The sequence below is a fragment of the Serinus canaria genome, chromosome 15, assembly GCF_022539315.1.
Source record: "Serinus canaria isolate serCan28SL12 chromosome 15, serCan2020, whole genome shotgun sequence".
NCBI classification, from domain to species: Eukaryota; Metazoa; Chordata; class Aves; order Passeriformes; family Fringillidae; genus Serinus; species Serinus canaria.
This window is the reverse complement of record NC_066329.1, coordinates 5,817,548-5,838,312: the sequence shown is the minus strand read 5'-3', so window position 1 is coordinate 5,838,312 and position 20,765 is coordinate 5,817,548. Positions and strand designations below refer to the sequence as shown.

Sequence of the window (20,765 nt, the reverse complement as noted above, 5' to 3'; positions counted from 1 at the left end):
CTGTGCAGTCTGCTTCTCTCTGCAGAAACGTTTGCTGAGTCCACACAAGAAATGAAAATAAATAGGGCGATTGGGAGGATCTTTATCAAACCTGTTCCCATTTTTCCTAGTACTCTGAGGCTTTGTTTGCTCTAACAAATTGTGTAACTAAGGAGTCTTAGTCACAGTCACTAGCTCCAGCTGCCTGCCTCATCCCTCATCCCTGTCCTGGAGATCCCTCCCCAGTTGCAGGGACAGTTGAAAGGGTCATGCATTTGCTCCAGTATTACTGCATTTCACAACCTGCTATCAGCTTGTACCTGTGGTGACTCAGAGCCCTAAAGCAGTGCTGCAGCTGGCAGTGTCCTGTAGGACAGTCTTGGTTGGAAGAGGGTCATGACATTCCTCCTTCTCCACAGTGCTGGGTGTGCTCCTGCCCTCAGAGTGATGCTCAGCATGAGGCTGCCACCCCATGCACCCCCTGCCAAGGGGCCTACCTTACTGAAGGACAGGGCCCAAGACTGGCACTCTCTAGGTTTAACTGGGAGGTAGCAATGATCCTTTAGTCATGTCCTAAATTCTTGAACTGTAAAGAGAGAATTCCATACAGGCTCAGAGCTGGCTGGGAAACAGAAATGCTGCATACCAAAGCTACTTCATTCAATATGTTGTTGTTATTTTCATGCAATAGGGAGTAAATAAATGAATTAAATGAGATTAGTGTTGGATATTGGAGTTGCCTTTACTACTTGCAATGCAGGTACAACTAAAACTGAGTTTGCCCAGTTGTAGGATAGAAGAAGAGCCCAGAGTCTCTTGCTGGTTACTAAGTGGTCACAAGCTTCTGAAGCTTTGTTTTGTGCCACTGCTCTGCTCCTGAGATCAACTGTGCTCTGCAGATACGCAGGAATTTTTAATGCTGGACTCTTGCTGACGAGATCTGCAATGTCTGTGCCTCTCCCCTTCTGCTCCCAGTAGAGGTTTGGGTAGTCCTAGTCTCCTATGTGTCAGCAGTGACAATACACGTATAATATACAAGCACTCTGTTTAGGAGATGGCAGGAAGCTTCATTTCTGACTGCAGTGAGATGTTCAAACAGTAGGAAACACCTTTGGTTGAAGCAGTTCTCTGCTAAACTCTGCCCTGGAGGGGAATACAACTATGGAGAAGAGCTCTTGCTCCACAGTGGCAAGAAGCAAATTGATGTAATCTGGGTGGGAAAAACCTTGTGTTTGAGCTGCTGTTGAAGCAGCATTCAGCCTCTGTTAAACTGAGAATTGCTGGTATTGCTGAGGGGTTTGCAGAGTTGTGATGCTGGGAGATTCAGCCAGAGTTCAGCTTGCTCTAATGCTCTGCAGAGTGTGATCTTCTGGAGAGGGAGGAGCTCCAAATTCCTGGGGCTCTGGCCCAGGGTGCTTCAAGTGTGGTAGTTAACTGTGGGTTGGCCTGTTCATGCTGGCAGTGGTCTGTTCAGACAAGCAAATGCTCTTGGCTGAGCACAGCCCAGGTCAGTAGGCAAACAGTTGCTTACATTTCACTTCTTCATTGTATTGACAAGATTTAAAAATCTTCAGCCTACAGCAGTCAAAACAGGGTCATCTGAATACAAAAGATCTATTATTTCAGTGTGAAAGGGGTTTGGTTACAGAGTTGTGGTGATAAGTATGCAGGTGGGAATGATGGGAACACTGTCCTGGGCCTAAGCCCAGCAGATGTTCAGGAAGAATGAACTATCTTCTTATACTCTGTCCTTTTCATGACAACCCATTCCATTTCTCAGGCCTGTGTCCTCCTTTATGCTCTCTCACATTCAACATTAAGTATTATAGGTCTTTTTCATTTGGCCTTTTATCTTTTAAGGCTGATAATCAATATTATTCTCACTTTTTAAATGTAAGATTTCCATCTCCAGAAACACAGCTGGAGACATGCAGCCATCAGTATGATAAAAGCTATGCACATGTTTCACTTCACCATGAGGGTCTAAAAACCCGTGTTAAATCCCTGCCAGGCTGCAGGCTTATTTCTGTACTGGTTTTTGGTGGGTTTGGGCTTTGTTTGTTTGTTTTCACTGGGGCAGCATCACCACTTGTAGAAAGGAACCTGTTCTTAGCATCTACCCTGAGAATGCTCCATAATAATCCCTCTGGAGCTGATTAGAGGAACTCCATGGGAAGGATATGCACTGCAGAGGATACAACCAGCTTGTCAAACCTAGGGTAGCTGTGCTATGTGCCTTTCCCTGACATGGAAAAGATGTTGTTTTTTCCTTTGGGCAGGGGAGGGTGGAATTACAGATCTTAAGTTTTGCGATGCTCATACAAGCTGCAGTTCACCATGAATTAATTTGATCTCCAGTCTCCAAGAGTGGAGATTAAATTATCAGGGAAGCATTATTATAAATAGGAGAGGGTATACAGTGATGTCTTCTCCCACCTTGCACCAAAGTATCCAGCCTGGTCCAATGCCATAACATCTCTAGAAGATATTTTCAAAGACTTGGGACGTGGACAGGGGAACAGGGACAACACAGTGGATCAAGTTTGAAGTGTTCCTTCTGCTGCCTGTACTGTGTCGGGAATGAGACCATAAAGCTCTGTCACCAGGCTGTTCTTGTCAGAGAGGCATTTCTACATGGTGATGACATTTCATTGCCTGAATTTCTGGGCAGAAGGAAGCTGGTGCAGACATCCTGGGATCTGCTGGTTTTGGATACATGTGAACTGGTCCCCCTGAAGCTCAGTGCTATTGGGAGTCATGAACGTAAGTGGCCAGGGAGCATCAGTAAGAAACTTGCAGAGTCCCGTTCTGCTTCCGTCACAGTTCAATAGCTGTGGGGAGATGGGTGGAGGGGAGGTTACTGTTCTAGCAGTTACATATTTAAGGCAGGTGGCTGTTTTAAAATGTACGTTTCAATTTTGATTGCAGTATTTTAATTGCATTTAACAGCGACCCTGCTGGTTCTCCATTCTGCATCCGTGCAGCCACGTTCTATTGATGGCCTGTTGTGATTTCAATGGAACATCATGGGATGTACCTGGCACGTCGGGCAGCACTGGATGGAGGTGCCTTTAGCCCAATGTACCTGGCATGGTAAGCGGCAACCAAGTGGTTAAATCTGCATTCTACTGCTCACAGTTCAGCTTGTATAGCAAGGTGTTCCTGCTTTGCTGCAGCCTTGCACTGACTGGAAATCACTTAGCTCTCCTGATTTTAGTGCTTTTATGCGCACAGAGCCCCTTTCCTTTTCAGCCACGGAGATTCCCCTTCCTTGGGAAGTTTGCCATGCTGTAGAGAAGAGTCTAGCCATGTCAGGCTCTCCTTGTTCTAGAACATGAGAGAAGGGACTGGGATATCATCTCACTTTTTTTTCTCTCCTTTTTGGGCCAGGAGCTGGTAGCAGTTGAGCAGGTATTGCCCACGTCCCAAATATCCAAATGTTGCCGCACAGAGGTACCAGACAGGTGCTCATGTCCTTAAGCAAAGCTGTGCCATTTCTGCAGGAGTCCTGCAAGAGCTGCCTCGGGGAGCCAGGATGGCAGTTCTGCCTGGCACTAATCAGAATGTAACAAATTAACAAGGGCCATTTTCAGTTTGCTGATGTGGTATCCTCTGCAAAATGATCCTCCATCCTCCATTTTCCTTCTCTTTTCCATGCCCACACCTGCAAAATCAGCTGCACATCCTGATCTGTCCTGCATCTTTTCTCTCCCTCCCCCAGCTCTGCAGACCTCTGCCTGAGTAACTTCACATGTTGGTCTTAGCTATTTTAAAGTGCTAAATATTTGTGTCAGAAAAACAAGGGTGCTGCTTCCTGTTTTCTGCTTGAGCCTTCTTCACAGAGCTTTTGCTTTTCCACTGCAAGTGATGAAAATGCATGTTTGTGCCTCAGCTTCTGAATTCTGCTATCTGAGTGCTCCAAGGGGCTGGGGATAGGGAACAATTTGGACTAACACAGTTCTAGCACCTCTCCCCATGCTTCTGCTCTTCTAGAATGTGAATATCTTTAAAAGTCATGGGCTAATGACCTGCCAAGTGCAACTCCTGGGGGCAGGTTAGTGGCTGTGAACCATCTGCTACACTGACACTTCTGAGGGTCCTGGTTCTGTTGGGATGTGGGGAAAGGAAGATCAGATAAGCCAGTGGGGAACAGGAAAGCTCTCTTCCCAGTGGGGTCATCAAGTGCTCAAAAAATAAGTTGGTTCATCTGAAACTGAAGGGTGCAGAAGTCATCTGTTTCAGTTTCACTCAGTTCCAGTAGCAGCTGGAAACAGCATTTTCAATGTCATAAGTTGGTGGGAGAGAGCTATGTAAGAAACAGTGGATTTCATTTTGTCTTGTTCTTCTCCATGCTTACTGCTGCAGTGTCTGCTCAGTGCAGCTCAACTGCTTGGGAAGGTGGAGAAATCAGTAAGCAGGCCACTGTGTTTTCCTGGGTCTGTTATAACACGCACAGTAGGCTGATGTTTTAACAGCATCTAATTTGATACATCACATCTAATCTGTTTGTTGGTTTTTATCTGCAGTACTGTTAACTCACTGTTCAGGTGCTTGGTGTCTAGCCTTCTCATCCAGCTACAAATCCTCTACGTGAAATGAGTGATTCCTTAGATCTGTTTATGATTGATTCTTTGCTTCACTGGTGTTGCTTCTTAAAAGGTAAACAATATTCATGTGCTGCGATCTATAACTCAGAGATGAAATCAAACAGCATCTCCTGCCAGAGGTTGCTAAGATAACACATTTAGCATTCATTCAGCTATTACTTTTAGGTAGAGATTTAGTGATATTAAAGAGAATCAAACCTGTAGCAAATATGTAGATTTTATACTGTTGAAAGAGGTGAAGGGATTTCTCTTCTCCTCCGTTTAGCAATTTCATTTTCTGTGGTGTCCAGAATCTTTGTGCAAATTGAGAGCAAAGGAAGTTTTTCCTGCTGTAGTAAGAGCAGCACAGCTCCAGGAGCAGCCTGTGTGTTGTGCAGAGCCTTGCTGCCCACGGGGTCACAGTGTGCCCCAGGCTGGGCAAAGCAGCTTGCAGTTGCCCAGCTCCTGGGGCAATATTGTGTATTAAGGTGCTGTTGGCTCTTAGCTTGCAAAGCTTTGTTTGATGTGTGGCATCTGCTTGCAGCATTACTGTATTCTGTGATTTGTGCCCTGTACTTCTCACGTCTTTGCATGTGCTGTGTCTCAGTGTCATGGATATGGTGGAGGTAGTGAAGGGTCTAAGCCTTGTTTCATTCCCTTCTAGCATGGGAGTATTTGAGCAGGTTCACTGCTCTGAAAAAACTGTCTTGAATATGAGAAGATCAAGGTGAATCTGGGAAAAGACCATCACTGCTACTATTTGTCCAGAGCCTTCTGTAATCCCCTTTTAAATGCAAAGGGATGAAATTTTGCACACCACATTCAGTGTTTAAAGACTGTGGCCCCAGTGAGACATTTATGTATTCTTGAGGTCTGGGGAGTTGGGGTTTTTACTAGAAATGCACCTGAGCCTTTTCTGAAGCAGGGCTCCTCTGAACTGGGAGGGGTTTTTTTCCTGTTTTTTTTTTTTTTTTTTTTTGTTTGTTTGTTTTTTGGTTTTTTTCTTTCCAGAAAACAGAAAAGAAAGGGTTATTAAAAATTATACTGAAATACAAGAAGTATAAACCCACTGTGATTTTTTTAGGGCTTTGGAGGGTTGTGGAGATGTTATTCAAATGTTATGGTTTGTTAAAAGACACTCCCTGCAAACTAATGGATAGCAAGGCCTTTCTAAGGCTGCACCTGCCATTTGTTTGGGCAAATAACTTTTAAACAGGATTTAAACTCACAGTTGTCCTTGGTCCCATGCTTTCAGCTAGAAGTAAGATTTTAGGAATGCTATAAGTTAAGGAAGAATGTCTGCTTCTCTTCTGCTAACAACTTTTCCAACACACCTTTCCTCCTCTGCCTCTGAAATGCATCATGGTCAAAGAAGGGTTTGTAACTAGGCACCTCTATGAAATGCCTGGACTGGATTTATTTTTGTTGAGGACTGCACAAGGTACACAAGGCAGGTTGCTATAAGGGTTTTGTCAACAAAGGCCCATCAGCCAAAGAAGTGTTCTCTGAGCCTCCTGTCCTGATTAAAGCCCTTGGTGGGCAATTCTGACAACATTTTAAACACAGTGCTCTAAGTTTGGTTGAAGGTTTTTCTGCCTTGATTCATTATATTCATTTTTTTGGGGTTGTTAAATCCACGTTAGACTTCAGCTAACAAATTCAAATTTGATAGGCAGGGTTATACTGCTTACACCAGACTACTGCTTTTGAAATCTACTGAAGGTAATAGCCTACCTTATACATATGTCCTACTGAACATGAAAAGTCCTGTAAAATTTGGCATGTGAGATAAATAGAGGTAATTTAAACAACTTGTAGTATGTTAGTTTTTATGCAACAGAACATACTCAGTAATAATATTATCTTTCTCATGAAGGTCAGCAGCAGAATTAGAATTCTGTTTCCAGGGCTTTCTCTGCTGGCTCATTACTTGGTTTCAATATCATTTAAGGCAGAAAGAAACAAAAAAAAGTAAAACAATAAAAAAATTAACTGATTATGTTTTTAAGAGAGAACTTAAGCTCTTAATTTCTCTGTATTTATGGCTTGCTTCTCCTTCAATAAGAGAAATGTTTCAATAATATGATGAACTGGGAAAGGAAGAAAGGAAGTAGAAGGCTAAATAGTGGTTGTTGTTAATTTGGTATTTAATTCCTCCTTTTGAACCTCAAACTATTTTAAATCAACTTTAATGGATAAATGCAAGTAGTAGTTGGCACTTTGAAACAAACAAACACATGCAAAAAAGCCCCCCAAAAAACAAGGAAAAAAATTAAAATTGATCTTGGATTCCCAAATGCAGTCCCAGACTGAATTCCAGGTTTAATTGATTGTAATATCTACCAAACATGCAACTGCAGTTAGTTCTGACATATCTCAGCCTGGGTGTTTCCTACAGTCCATACTACTAGGAAGGCCAATATAAACATCTAAACTAAAATACATCATGACTACTGTTTGTGAAATGCATTAACTATATGCAGGTAACCACAATTTTCCTCTCTTTACAGTATTTCAGGATAGAGAAACTGTGACTTGAGATATGTTACTTGACTGTATTATTTTAAACAAAATTCTTCCAAAATTAAAGACGGAACAAAATTAACTTGAGAAAAATGTTTCAGATTTGTGAAGACATTTGGTGACATTTAGCTAGCTCAGTATCCTGAATTTCAGCCATTTGAGGGTTGATTCTAACCCTATGTGTTAATGGATTGGGATATGGACATAGCCAGGGGAGTGGTTTTTAAAGCGGCTTTTCATACTCTTAAGGAGGCTTCCCATTCACACCTCAGTGTGGGTAATTCCATCACCAATGGATTTAGTTGCTGCATGTCATTTTCTCAACCCCAGAGCAGCTGGGTGTTACAAGATTTCAACATGTAACAGCCAAGAAACAAACTACACATTAAAGCAGGGAAGCTGCTGTTTATGCTAATTATTTAACATGCTCAGATATGCAAATGACAGTGAAGTAGATGCTTCTCTTTTCTTCCTCTTTTTCTCACTTTTCATCCTCCCTTCAAGTCTGTGTCAGGAGAGAAGAGCTTTCCCCTGTACCTAACTATTGTTTTCATGCTGGTATCTTTTGAATAGTGATTCCAGCCAACGATGATTGCTTTTGTAAAAAGATAATTACAAATCTGATTTTTGAAAGAATTGAATCAAGTCTTAGCATGAGAAATAGTTCTCTCTGTATTCTCAGCAGGATCACAGCTTGCAGGGCTCAATGTACTCAGATCTCCCTAGTCAGTGTCAAGCCTAATATAGCCTGCACTGTGTTAAACCAGTCTATTAAATGTAACCTTTTCTAGTGGAGATAGCAAGCTCACACCTCTCATCCTCCTGTTTTTCAGGTGGTAAGGTGAAGGTGAGAGGACGAGAAGGTGGAGATGGAACTGCCAAATCATGCCAAACAACTGCTACTGCAGCTGAACCAGCAACGAGCCAAAGGTTTCCTCTGTGATGTGATCATTGTGGTAGAAAATGCCCTGTTTCGTGCCCATAAGAACATCCTGGCAGCCAGCAGCATGTATTTCAAATCCCTTGTCCTGCATGACAACCTGATAAACTTAGACACGGACATGGTGAACCCCACCGTGTTCCGGCAGATTTTGGACTTTATTTACACTGGCAAGCTCTTAACGACTGACCAGCCTGGTGAACAGAACTTTAATGCTCTCCTCACCGCAGCAAGCTACCTCCAACTGCACGACCTGGCAGCTCTCTGCAGAAAGAAGCTGAAGCGGAACGGCAAGTCCTTTGCTGGCAAGGCCGGTGGCCTTGGTGTTGGGAGATCTGCCAGGAGTCAGAGACTTTCCACTGCTTCAGTCATCCAAGCTCGCTATTCAGGGTCAAATGAGGGGTTGAAGGGCTCGCACTCAAAGGAGCTGTCAAAGGGAAAGCTCTCTGATGATGAGGTCTTCATCAGCAGCTCCAATCAAGAGAACTGTCACTCCTTAAGCAGGGGAACCAGCAAGAACGGCGGTGGGAGCAGCAGTGCGAATGGGAGCACCGGTGACCAGGAGCTAGGTCTTGACCTGTCCAAAAAAAGCCCCTCGCTCCCCGTTGCAGCCTCCCACGATGACACGCAGCACAGCGAAAGCCAGCACGGCTCTCCCCAATCTGCCTCAGCCCCTGCAGCCAACAGTGCCTCATCGTTCGACGAGTCTGGTGTCGGAGCCCCCCACAGCATGGCGGACAGCAGCGACCCCATGGAGATGGATCTGAGCGAGGAGTGCCACCACTCTCTGACAGAGAGCAGCCAGCGCAAGGGCCTCCGGCACTCGTCCCGCAAGAAGGAGTGGATCAAGAAAGACAACGCCTTTGACCGAAAGGAAGGGGGCAAAGACAGGGATGAGGGTGAAGGGCTGCCCAATGGTATCCTGCTGGGGCCCTTGTCCAAGTCTGTGGAGAGGAGTCTGGCTGGGGCCTATGGGGCAGACCTGCCCTACCCATGTAAGGAGGAGGTAGAAAACGGTAAGGAGAACAGTGACGACAGTGGCCAGAGTGAGAGTGAGAGTGGCGGCCATACCAGTGCCAACTATGTCTACCGGCAGGAGGGGTTTGAGCCAGTGGCCTACGGTGACAACCTGTATGTCTGTATCCCCTGTGGCAAAGGCTTCCCAAGCTCTGAGCAGCTCAATGCCCACGTGGAAACGCACACCGAGGAAGACCTTTACATCAAGGAGGAAGGCACATACGGCAGCAAGGACGAAGCTGAGGATTTGTCCAACCCCAATCAGTCCTACGCTGCGGAGTCCCGGCCCTTCAAGTGTTCGGTGTGTGAGAAGAGCTACAAGGATCCAGCCACGCTGCGGCAGCACGAGAAGACTCACTGGCTGACGCGGCCCTTCCCTTGCAACATCTGCGGCAAGATGTTCACACAGCGTGGCACCATGACACGGCACATGCGCAGCCACTTGGGGCTCAAGCCCTTTGCTTGCGAGGAATGTGGGATGCGCTTTACCCGGCAGTACCGACTAACAGAGCATATGCGTGTCCACTCAGGAGAAAAACCTTACGAATGTCAACTTTGTGGTGGGAAATTCACCCAGCAGCGCAATCTGATCAGCCACCTGCGAATGCATACCTCTCCCACATAAGCCAAAGACTCCAGAATGAGCTTCAAGCCCATCCGCAGTGATTTACCTTTCTGTAGACTTGCTGCTTAAAAAAAAAAGAAAAAAGAAAAAAAAAAAGGGGGCAACTCCCCATACTCTGTTCAGTCATGACAGGCCTAAACAAGTGTAGCTTTAACATTTAAAAAAAAAGTTCATTTTTTTCCCTTTTTTTAAAAAAAGAAAGGTCCACAGCCAAGCTGATGCATTTAGTCCCACTCTCCCTTCAAATTTTGATGACCTGGCAAGAAATGCCTCTTCTTTTTGCACACATTGACTTTGTTGCCATATTGTTTATCTGGAGCAGGTAGGGGGACCTTGGGGAACTTTCAGCCTCTGCTGGCTCCCCCTCCTTGCCTCTTTCTGTCACCATACTCACCTCCTCTTAAAACTAAACTCAGTAGAGGTATTTCTTGCTACTAAAAAAAACAAAAAAAACCAAAATACATATTTTCAGTGGCCTAAGTAGCTGTGAAATAACAGCATTCTCAAGTGCAGAAGCTATGTCTGTGGACCATCTGACAGGGTTGGCAGTCCCTCCAGAGACTGTGGGAAAGCCACAGCAGTGGTGGAGCCCACCCCTGTCCCTCTGGGCTGGCAATGGTGTGAGGAGCAGCTCTCAGGGCTGCACCAGTCCCAGTACTTCATTTAAACAAATGGCAAAGCCTCCCTTACCATCCCTCCCCATTTTGGTTTTGATCTTTGTCCTTGGCACACATAACCACGTGCCACCTTCTCCCATAAAACATGCAAACCTCTTTTGCCTTACCCATGACTGAACAGGGACTGGATGCCCTGGGAATTTCTTTCAGTGAGCAGGGGGTCGTCTTTACTTTTCTAGTAGTTTCGTATGAATATTCTTTGCTTAGAGGTACTTGTTTTATTAAAGGAAAAACCATTGTAACGTTTATGTGAATGTTTGAACTGGAAGGTCTGAGGTTAATTCTAGGGTGGGTGGGTGGGGAGGGGGTTTGATGTAGGCTGGACTTGCTACAAGTTCCATAGGTACTTTTTTATTATTTTTTTATTTTATTTTTTGTGTGTGTGTATGTTTTTAGCTTTCCTCCCTCACTAAAGAGCAAGTCTGTGTGGACAGACTTGTTACCTTTGCTACCTCTTGAATTCATGAGAACAATAAGATGGTTAGTGAAAGATTAGGCATTTTTTTTAATTGTAAGTAATTAAATGTATAAAAGTAGAAGCTAAATTAAAGTTAAGGGATTTTTACCACCCCGTCCTTCCATCAAAAGTCAGCTAGAGAAATGTTAAAGCAAAGCTTGGCCAAAGACAAAGCAAAAAATACACTGAGCTAGAGGCTGTGCTGGCTGCTTGGACTGGCTCAATTCGCAGTCTCTTGGCTGTCTGTAGTCACTTTTAGATAAAAGCAGAAAACTTCTCTGAGCTTTTTGGGCCCTTTCCAGCTTTGTTTATTGAGTCTGGATACTATGGGGAAGGAAATATGTCCCCCTCATCTTCCACTCCCCCAGCACATCTGGGTCAGTCTGTAAACACCTGGCAGGACAGAGGGTGAGGGCATAGCAGCCTATAATTTACTAGAATCCAGAGTGCAATAAGGTGGGGGAGAGGAGGAGAAAGCAAACCAAAGTGTTTCATATCCTCCCTTTTAGACAATTTAACACACGCACACAAAAAAAAAAAAAAAAAAGAAAAAAATGAAAAGAAAAAGAAACAAAATGTTCTTGCAACATCTGCCTAAGACATCACAGCCAACAGCTGCTATTGGTTTAGGAGAGAAGACAGAGAACTTTGCCCACCGATTCTTGGCCCCCTTGACTTTGTTGGCGTGACCTTGTGGAAAGCTATGGCTTATTTCAAGCCTCCTGTGACTGTGGTGGTAAAAATTCACAGCCAGTAGAATCATCCCTTCTGAAATGACTAAGGTTTACACTTGCATTTTTTCATTTGTTGGTTTTTGGTGTTTTGTTTTTTGGTTTGTTTTTTTTTTTTTCCACTCAAACCAGTAGAGTCTCTATGCGTAAGTTTTACCAAACCTCACGTTTTGTCTTTTTTAAAAAAAAAAGAAAAACACAAAACGATCAATTTTTTAAAGTTTTGACCAAAAAAGAAAAAAAAAGAAAAAAGTGAGCATGTTTGACTAAAACAAAGAAATATAAGCTTCATTTTCTATTGGGGTTTTTTTTGCTTGGTTTTTTTTTGTTTGTTTGTTTTGTTTCATTTTTTGTTTTTTGGGTTTTTTTTTTTTTAAGGTAGACTAGTCCATGAGAAGTTTTTGGGTCAATTGACTGAACTGAGGAAACTGGAATCCAGGCTCCAAGCAATAGACAACCCAAAGGCGCAGAGCCTCGGCCTGGTGTCACGTTACAGGGAACACTCGCCCCTCTCCAGCCGCTCCCCTGTGCTTCTCCCGGTGCCATTGTCCCCTTGCTCCCGGAGCGCGGGAGGGGTGCATGGACTTTTGCTTTTGTCGAATTGTGCTGAGACGCGCTGTTTTCTTTTCGGGGGTTAAGTGTGCTTTTAGCGTCTTTAGCACTTCCACATTTTTGAATATATACTGAATTATTTTCTCCTTGACTCTTTGTCACACCCCCTCCCCCGAGAATGTCCCCAAAATAGTCTTTGGGAAGGACAGGGAAGGCCGTGCCATCTACCTTGTTCTCAGAGGGCATCTGAGCAGAGCCCAGGGCCAGCTGCGCAAGATGAGTTCTCGGCACTGTCACCCCACCTTTACCTCCCCTCCAGCCACCCTCGGCGGAGCTGACCCCGCTCCGGCTCCCCTTGGAGCCAAGGGCCCACCTCCAGAGCAGGTTTAGCTCCCTGAGCGCGGGCTGCGGCCGGGAGGGGCCCTGTCCCTGCAGTGGCGCTGGGGACGGCGGGCTGGAGCCGCCCCAAGTCACCCTGGGCCAGCGGCTCTCGCTGGGAGCGGGGGAGCCGAGCCCGGCCGCAGCCCCTGCTCCCTCTCTTCATTCCATTTCTACGTGTCTGTGGGTGATGTAGCTTCTCCCCCTGCCCCAGGCCCACTTTCATTTGTTTCTAAAGCCTTGAGAATTATGTTGAACTTTCAGGACCCAATGCTATTTTTTTAAAACTATTTTTTGGAGCATCTTTTTTTTTTTTTTTTTTTTTTTAAATCCCCTCCCCAGCACTTAAACAGTACGACATAAAGTCTGTGTACAGCAAGAGTATTGTACAAAAGGAAATTATGTTCTTTTTTCAAATAGCTGTGTAAAGTTGTGTTCCATAGACTGAGTATAAACAACATTTTCCAAATTGTGACAGTAATAATTAATAACTAATAATACTCAAAACTTCAGGGACTGTTTCAGGCCTGCTTGGGGCCTAAACACTCAACTGCATTTGTACGACATAGTATTGTATCAACATTTTTCTGTATTTTAATGAGAAAGCAAAACACTAGTTTCATATTTAAGATTTTAAGAATTTTAGGGTGGGGGGGAGGGAGCTGCGTTTTTGTTTTTTTAAAATTTTATTTTGAATTTTTTTTTTAAATACACAAAGAGCCTCAAGAGGAAAAAACCAATTTAAAAGGAAACAAAAAAAAAAACAAAAAAAAAAAACAAAAAAAAAAGAAAAAAAAAGAGGCCAGGCAGCTTAAGTATATGCTTTAGTCACTTAGTTCCAGAATGTTTTCGGAATAACAGGAAAAAAAAAAAAGATAAAATAGCAAAAGTTGTATAAAAGAATAAGAAGCTCATACCCAAATTCACAAAACTATTTTTTAAACCAAAGCACATTTGAATGAGTATGGAACCTCACTTGGCTCAGAAAAGTACTAATATATTTATCTCATTGTTTACATAAACTTTTACAGTTTCAGACCTCAACAGATCTAGGGGCCAGTCAAAATTAATCTTTGCTTTTTCCATTGGTTTGTCTCTGAAGGCTGTGCAGTGTTCCCCAGCTTGGGAGGGGGAATCTGTGTCCCAGCCTGCATTCCAGCACTGCTCCGGGAGGGTGGGGAGAGGGTGGGCAATTAGAAATATGGCATGTAGAATTTTTTTTCTTAATCCATGAGAGATGTTGCTGGGAGTGAGACCCAGGCGCTATTGTAGAGGCGTTTCGGCCTCCCTCTTCCTCAGAGGAGTCTGAGGGAACCAAGAGGGCAAAGTGAGACGCAGGAAGCTCTAGAGATAAGAAAGGATGTTAGAAGATGGTGGGAGCTGCTGTACCCAGCACATCTCCTTAACTTTAGCCACGGGGAGCTGGGCTGTTTTCCAGTCCCTTACTGCAAAACTTCCAAAAACAAATTCCTGGCAAAAAATCCCCAAAGGCCCAGCTCTGTGCACTTGGGGCTGTTAGCAGGAGCCACAAAGCTCACAGAAGACACCAAAGAGCTATTGACACGCAGCTTCTGTGAGGCTTTGCGGCCGCTGCAGAGCGCAGCCAGCCCTGCCCTGGGGCACCCAGCAGCCTCGGCCTGGGCTGGGACCTGAGCTTGGGGCTCCTCTGGGCCCTTTCATGGAACCTGGATGGATTCACTCCAGACCTTACAGTCCTGCTTAAAAAGCCCAACCAAAACTCCTAAGGCTGCCTTGGTGGAAACCTAAGCCGATCTGCATGGTAGAACAGTTTAAAGATGACCAATGAGGATGGTTAGCTAAAATCACGCTGAAGCCAAAAACAAAAAGGTTTTAGAAAGCTCCCCATCGTTAGTCTTGACCCTTTGTAGCTTTTACCTTGTACACCAAAGCCACCTCAAAACATTTGAGGGGGGGCTGATGGAAAATGAAATATTAATTTTGCCTGGTCTTAATATCTAACAAAGATGGTGCAAACACTATTTGACAGTGTTGTTTTTGTATCAATATGTATGTGCAGTAATGAATGTATTTATTTCTCAGATTCTGTATGCACAGTTTTGCAATGTAATTCAGAAAGTTGCAAACACAAAGATGTGTCCGCAGGGTCTTCTCTACAGGATTTCAAAAAAATGAAAAAAATATATTAAAAAAAAAAAAAGAAAAAAAAGAAAAAAGGAATCTCAGAGACTCAGCATAGCCATAAACCATAACCTGTGAAGACAATACAAAGACTGGACTTTTGTAGCTTTGCATAGAAGAGGAATTTATGTTTTGCTGTATTTAAATGTTTCAATTTACAGTGTCACTCTTTTAAGATTCCTGTTTTGGTTTTTGTTTTTGTTTTCCTCTCTCTCTTGTGTGTGGAAAGCATTGTTTTTAAGCAGTGCAGGTTCAAAGTCTGGGTTAGCAGTATTTTACCATGTTGCTTCAGTTCTGAAAAGCAGGAATATGGGTCTTGACCAGAGAAACATCCAGTACACTTAGTGAAACAAAATGAAATCTGAGGTGACTGCTGGCAAAATCCAGAGAAGGTAAAAGTCACTTGAGGAATAGCTGTGTGCTTCTGATTGCAGCTTGTGACTGAGACAAGTCTGTTATCCTGCCTGAAGGATAGGATGTAGCTCTTTTTTAAAGTGTCCCTCATCCCTCACTTACTGTTTACTGTGGTAGCAATAAGGATCTCAGAAGTGGGGAGTCAAGGCTTGGGATGGGCAGAGGGAGCTCCGTGCCAAACCCCACAGCCTCTGTCCATCTCCTGGTGGGCCTTGCAGGTGATACTGAAGCATCAGGTTCACCACAGCACAGGGGGCTGGAGCCCCTGGGAGAAGCTGTGCTTTCCAAAGCCTCTTGTTCCAGTATTGGTAGAGTCAGCACCTACTACAGCCTTACAAATTAGCATGAAGAAAGGATGCTTGCCAAATTCTGAAACCTTTCCAATCAACAGTACTGGAGTTAAGGGAAAAGCAAATAAAAAAACAAAGGAACAAAACCTCCCTCTATTTTAATTGGGTGTAAGAGGCCCTAGGTAGCAAACACTGAGCTGTCCCCAGACAGCAGAGAAGCTCATCATTGAAGATGGCATGTTTGGATAAACATTTGTTTAAGCAAGAATTTAAAATCTAAATGAACCCAGAGCTGTAATTCTGGAATAATTAAAGAGACTTAGGGCATTTTTTTCTTAGTTTTTGTTTAAGTAATTACTTGCTCAACATCAGTAAAGTCTCCATTTACTGTAAAATCCTTTCTTTTTATAAGCTTATTCTTGCACTCCAGAACTGGCCATATTCTTGAAAAAGAAAATTTAGGGGTTGCTTTCAATAGCTGAAAGTAGCCTTTTGCAGTGTTTTAAGTCCCATGGTACTTAATGGTCCTGATTTTAGTGCAGGAGACAAGCAGGCAAAAGGAAAAGCTGTTTCTCAGCCCCTTTCCACTCCTCGTATTTTGCATTTTTTCAGAATAGGGTAAGAAATTTCACCTTTGATTATTTCCTGTTAGACTCACTAAATTTGCTGCTTTCCTTGCAAAAGGAAAATATTTGGGAACCCTTATGAGGCAGTTCCAGCTCTGCTGTAAGGTTCCTAGCTGGTCCTCCAAGTCAGGAAGACTCCTTTGTTTCAGCCCTGGTCCATCTTTCTGCCACATCAAAACTGTTTTTATTCTGCTTTCCTTGTTTTAAGTAACAGCTCAAAGATCCTGAAACATACATTCAGAGAGAGAAATACATTTTTGTTCCATTGTCTCCTATTGCCACAATCTTCTTTCCTTCCTTCCTTCCCTAATTTTCCTGAGCATTTTGAAGGCCAGTGTTGTACCCAGGGATCAGGGGATCAGTGGTTTTGGAACAGAGGAGTCCCTGTGGCACGTGGTGGGGCAGGTCTGAACCACCACACTTGATGGGGCATTTGTTAGGGACCCACTCATAGCGCTGCTTCCCCTGAGGAGTGGGACTGATTTACACTTCCTCTGTCACAAGTTCCAATCGAAGCACTCTCAGTACAGCTGTTCCTCTCACCTTCCACAGGAGTTTTGACTGGCTGGGGATAATTTTTCTTTGAGGAGAGGATCTTGTTCTGGCTGGCTGGATATTTTTCCCCATTTTATTTTAATATTTTCGTTACAACTGAAAAAGGAATGTTGCATCACCCCTTTTCGTTTTTGTTTTTTGTTTGGTTGGGTTTTTTTTCATTTTAAGCCTTAACTATCAGTCAGTCTGGAAGCCCTGGATGTTTCCTGGGGAGGGGGGAAGGAGGGAAGGTCAAGGGAAAGGCCAACATTCCTGCTGCAATGTTCTGTTCATTTCCTTCAAGAGCTTGAATTCAGGTCAGAGCCACAATAGTTGTGGCTTCAACTCAAGTGTCATATAAAAAGATACAGAAATTATAATATGATCTCAGCATTCAGAAATTTGCAGTCTTAATGTACAGTGATGAGAAACTGTTATTTTATGATCTTTTCATTAAAAGCTTGATTGAAAAATTACATCTCTTGCTCTAAAGTTCACCTTGTTCCTATAGCTGACTCTCTCCATGTTTTCATTTATTCTTGCCCAGGGATCTGAACCAGCTACTTCACAAAGAGACCCCTGACCCCCCCCCCAGCCTAAAAAGGCACTCAGCCTCACATTTTATGCACCTCTGCACTTGGGTCATAAGCTAAAATCTGACACTTGTTAGACTATAAGAAATGATGAATTGTGTGGGCCAAGTGGGCACACAGAAACAGTGCAGGCAATGGATAATGGACCAATCATAATTTCCCTTTTTTTTTGTTGTGACCCTGAGGAAGATGAGGCTGATTTTGAAAAGTTACTTTTGTTTTGTCCTAACCGCAGTCTGAAAGCAGTGTTTGCCAGAGACAGTAGATGGTAGGTGGACCTTCCAAGCCATAAATCTCTCCAGACTATTTGGACTCTAACTGTAATTATGAGGACCAACGAGGAAGCTGAGGCAGAAAAGTTTCCTAAGAGAAATGATAGTTCTCCACCCACCTATGGTGCAGGTAAAAGGAGTAAATGCTTCCAGGGAAGATTAATGTAATTGATGACAGAACCACCCTCTGCAGATTACAACTCCTCCAATGTTACAATTCAGTCATTTTTCCTTGGCAAGGTTAAATGTGACCCTAGCAAAATTAATTCATGTTTCCAGAGCCTGGGTTCTAAATGATATTTTTTTGGGTTCCCAAGCCAAGTTTTTGGATCTAAGAATTCTTTAATAAAATATCTGTTTAATTGAAACAAATAAAGCATCTTCACTGCACTTCAAGAGCCAAGCCTAATATTTTGCAGCACTTCCTTTGTAACAGTACTCATCAGCTCAGCTGTCCCGTTTCTCCCAGAGCATGGGAGAATGCTGTAATATACAGCAGAGTAGCCCTGGTGTTGAATTCATATAGTTCATTTTTTTCTTTAAACACAATGCTGACTATATTTTAAAGTGACTGACTGAAGGAGCTTCAAGTTTAGTCAGTTTTCTGACAGGTTGCAAAGTCAGCAGCACTGGCAAGAAAATAATTTTTATTTGTCCTTGGAGATGTGTTTTACCCAGCAAGGTTAAAGAGAAGGACAAAAATGAACAGAAAAACAGATGAAGAGCTACAGAAAACCAGAGGCTGTTTTTCAACATCTCGGATGTGGTAATGAGCCTGCAGTCTTTTCCCAGCTACCAGTGATTTTTTCTGGTATTTCCCTTTTATTTCTAATTTCTTCTGGAAGTTTTTGCTTCCTGGCACCCATTTCTCTGTGGCATAAGTGGTTTCTAGCATAGTTAAAAGATTGCATGTTCTATTTTACTTTCTTTGCCATGGTCAGCTCCTTTTCATCTCATAAGATCCTGTAACAACTATACAAAACTCTTCATACAGTAACTCCCAACTGAAATGGCAGCTGCCTCTGCAGTGGAACACTGAAATATGTACAACTGAAGTGCAGAGTGCAGGATGTAAAGGATACCAGATATGTCTGGAATGCCTGGGAATTTGTACTTTCTTCCCTCTGCTTTCATTACCCCCATTTATTGGTAGGATTTCTTTTCTCCCAAACCCACACCCGCTTGCTTCCTCTCCACTACCCTTCTCCCTCTTGAAGAGCAGACATTGGGTCAAACCTTTGAATGATAGGTTTGGTTTTTGCTTTCTTGCAGGAAATACTTCATCAAAATTGGAACTTTTCCATGGGAACAACTTTTTTTTAAAATGAAATTTTGTTTCAGCCACTGTTGAGGTCCCATTTGGACTCTGCTGAGTAGATACAGATGGAGAATATTTGTTTGTTTCATAAGAATCATCATGACTGGTACCACATTAAGAAGTTAAAAAGGAAGGACAATTTTTTAGTAAAGAATGATTTCAGTTCAGTGAAGGCCGAAAGACTAACATCTCACTTTGCAAATTATTTCTAAAATATGCCTTCATCCTGTTTTGTATTGAAGATAAACTGAAGCACTAGAGATTTCATCTGCAGGTAATGCTACATTTTCAAAAGGCCTAAGACTGCTGAAGCAGTTACTAACTATTACTTGTGTGTGTCTGGATGTCTTACTAAGTCGTCCAGGTTTCAGCAAATAGATTTCGTGTGCACTTGTGCAAAGCCTGCTGTGTACCAAGTTTAGTGTGACCTGGCTTAAACCAGTAATAGCTAAAGCAGGTGCACTGCCATAGCAAAATGCATTGTTCTTTGTCTTGTTATTTTACTGTGCTCAGAACCGTAAATACTCCAGTTTGCTATTTGGACCAAAATTGCTTCCCCCTGCATCTCCTCTGGGCACTGCTCTTGTCTAAATTCTGCAGTTTCCTCCCTGCTACAGGTCACCATATCACATCTTCCTTCCTTCCCTTCATGGGCTCTGTAGCAGTGATCAGTTTTGGGTTTGCTTTTTTGCCCTGCAGTTGTGCTGTCTTAGTGATGAACACTGTTGGAAGCTGCTGCAGAGTAAGGTTTGGATCCATATGTTTCAGCTCAGTAGCTGGGCCAGTTGTAAGAAAGCACAATCTCCCTGCAGTTACAGTGCATCCAGAGCTCCAGCACGGCAGAGTACAGAACATCCATCATACTGTCTTCTGCTGTTCCAGGTGCTAAGAAGAGAGACCAATGTAGCTGGCATGTATCAGCCCAGGAGGTGATTCATGGCCCTGCCTACTTCCTTTGCTTCTGCCTTCTCATCATTTTGCCCCTTTCCTTTTAGTAAGGAGAGATGTTGTTGCAGGGCTCTCTCAGCAGAAGAGCGTAATTTTTGGGATAATTTGGCTCTGAAGCAAAGGCCTAATGCTCCCTCTCTGTTCTTGTCCATTCTCTCCTTCCTGTACACAATAATTAGATTTAAAAAAAACAGACAGAATCCTGCACCCATTGTCTCTACATCCAGCTGGTTCCTTTACTTTTCATTAGAGATTTTGAATTTGATAAAAATCAAGAACTCTTCCAGAAGCCATGCTTGAAGCAAGCAGCATTTTAGGCTAGTAAAATTAAGACATAGCTTTCCCTTGATTTCAGAGAACAGGAGTGGCACAGCAGATTCTAGCTCTAAGATCTTTTAGTCAGATTCCCTTCACAGTCCCCAGTCAGGCACTGGGGATTCAGACACAGGAACCTGGCCAGACGATATAACCACATCCCCTGGCTCTGGCTGCACAGGGAGCACTTTATCAGCATTAGGCAGAACTGAGCTTCACACCTGGGTAGATGCTGCTGTTCTGTAGCCCTACAGAGCTCTGTGCCTTTGCAGTAACAGGCCTGGCCATTCAAACACCATCTGGGACTGGCCAGACAGATCTGACTGCAGGACAGTGGAGAGAGCAGCATCACCAGATGTCAGTTCTCAGCCTCCTAAGGATCTGTAAAACGTGCAGAACTAAGCTCTGGGTTTCTAGCCTTGTCACCAGAGGCCCTTGCTAGCCCCATCACCAGGCAGCAGCCTCCTGCCACGTCCAGCTGGTCCCCTTGCCACAATAGCAGCTAAAGGCCAGCCAGAGAAGATTGCACAACCAGGCCTTGATCTGTATTTTCCACTGCTCAGCCAGAAAACCCCTCCTTTTTCCAGCACAGCTGTTTTCCATCTCTGCTCAGGAAACATGCCCTGTTTTTGATTCCTGGTCTTGCTTTATGAAGCAATCATGGGCAGGCTGTCTGGGTGGAATGGGTCACGAAGTGGTGGATAACTCTGGATTCTGAACGCCAACACAGAACAAAGGGGAGCTTTGCCAAGGCTCAGGTGAGCCTGGGGTCAGCACACAGACAGGCTACTGACGTAAGCACAAACGCAAGGTTTTCTTTCTCTGGGCTG

General features: G+C 43.7%; 1 protein-coding gene and 1 long non-coding RNA gene across 2 annotated transcripts in view; both read left to right on the top strand.

Moving 5' to 3' along the window:
• HIC2 (HIC ZBTB transcriptional repressor 2) overlaps positions 1-10,630 on the top strand; it is a 68,925-nt gene extending 58,295 nt beyond the window's left edge. The window contains exons 3-4 of the mRNA XM_050980406.1: positions 2,929-3,072; positions 7,922-10,630. Of these exons, the coding sequence (XP_050836363.1) occupies positions 7,958-9,670 (1,713 nt within the window). The 5' untranslated portion in view covers positions 2,929-3,072; positions 7,922-7,957 and the 3' untranslated portion in view covers positions 9,671-10,630. The remainder of the gene's footprint in view (positions 1-2,928; positions 3,073-7,921) is intronic.
• Positions 10,631-10,653: 23 nt separating this feature from the next.
• On the top strand, positions 10,654-16,965 carry LOC127060182 (uncharacterized). Its single transcript, XR_007778894.1, has 2 exons — positions 10,654-12,471; positions 12,612-16,965. It is a non-coding gene; the product is annotated as an uncharacterized LOC127060182 (long non-coding RNA).
• The last annotated feature ends 3,800 nt before the right edge of the window (positions 16,966-20,765 follow it).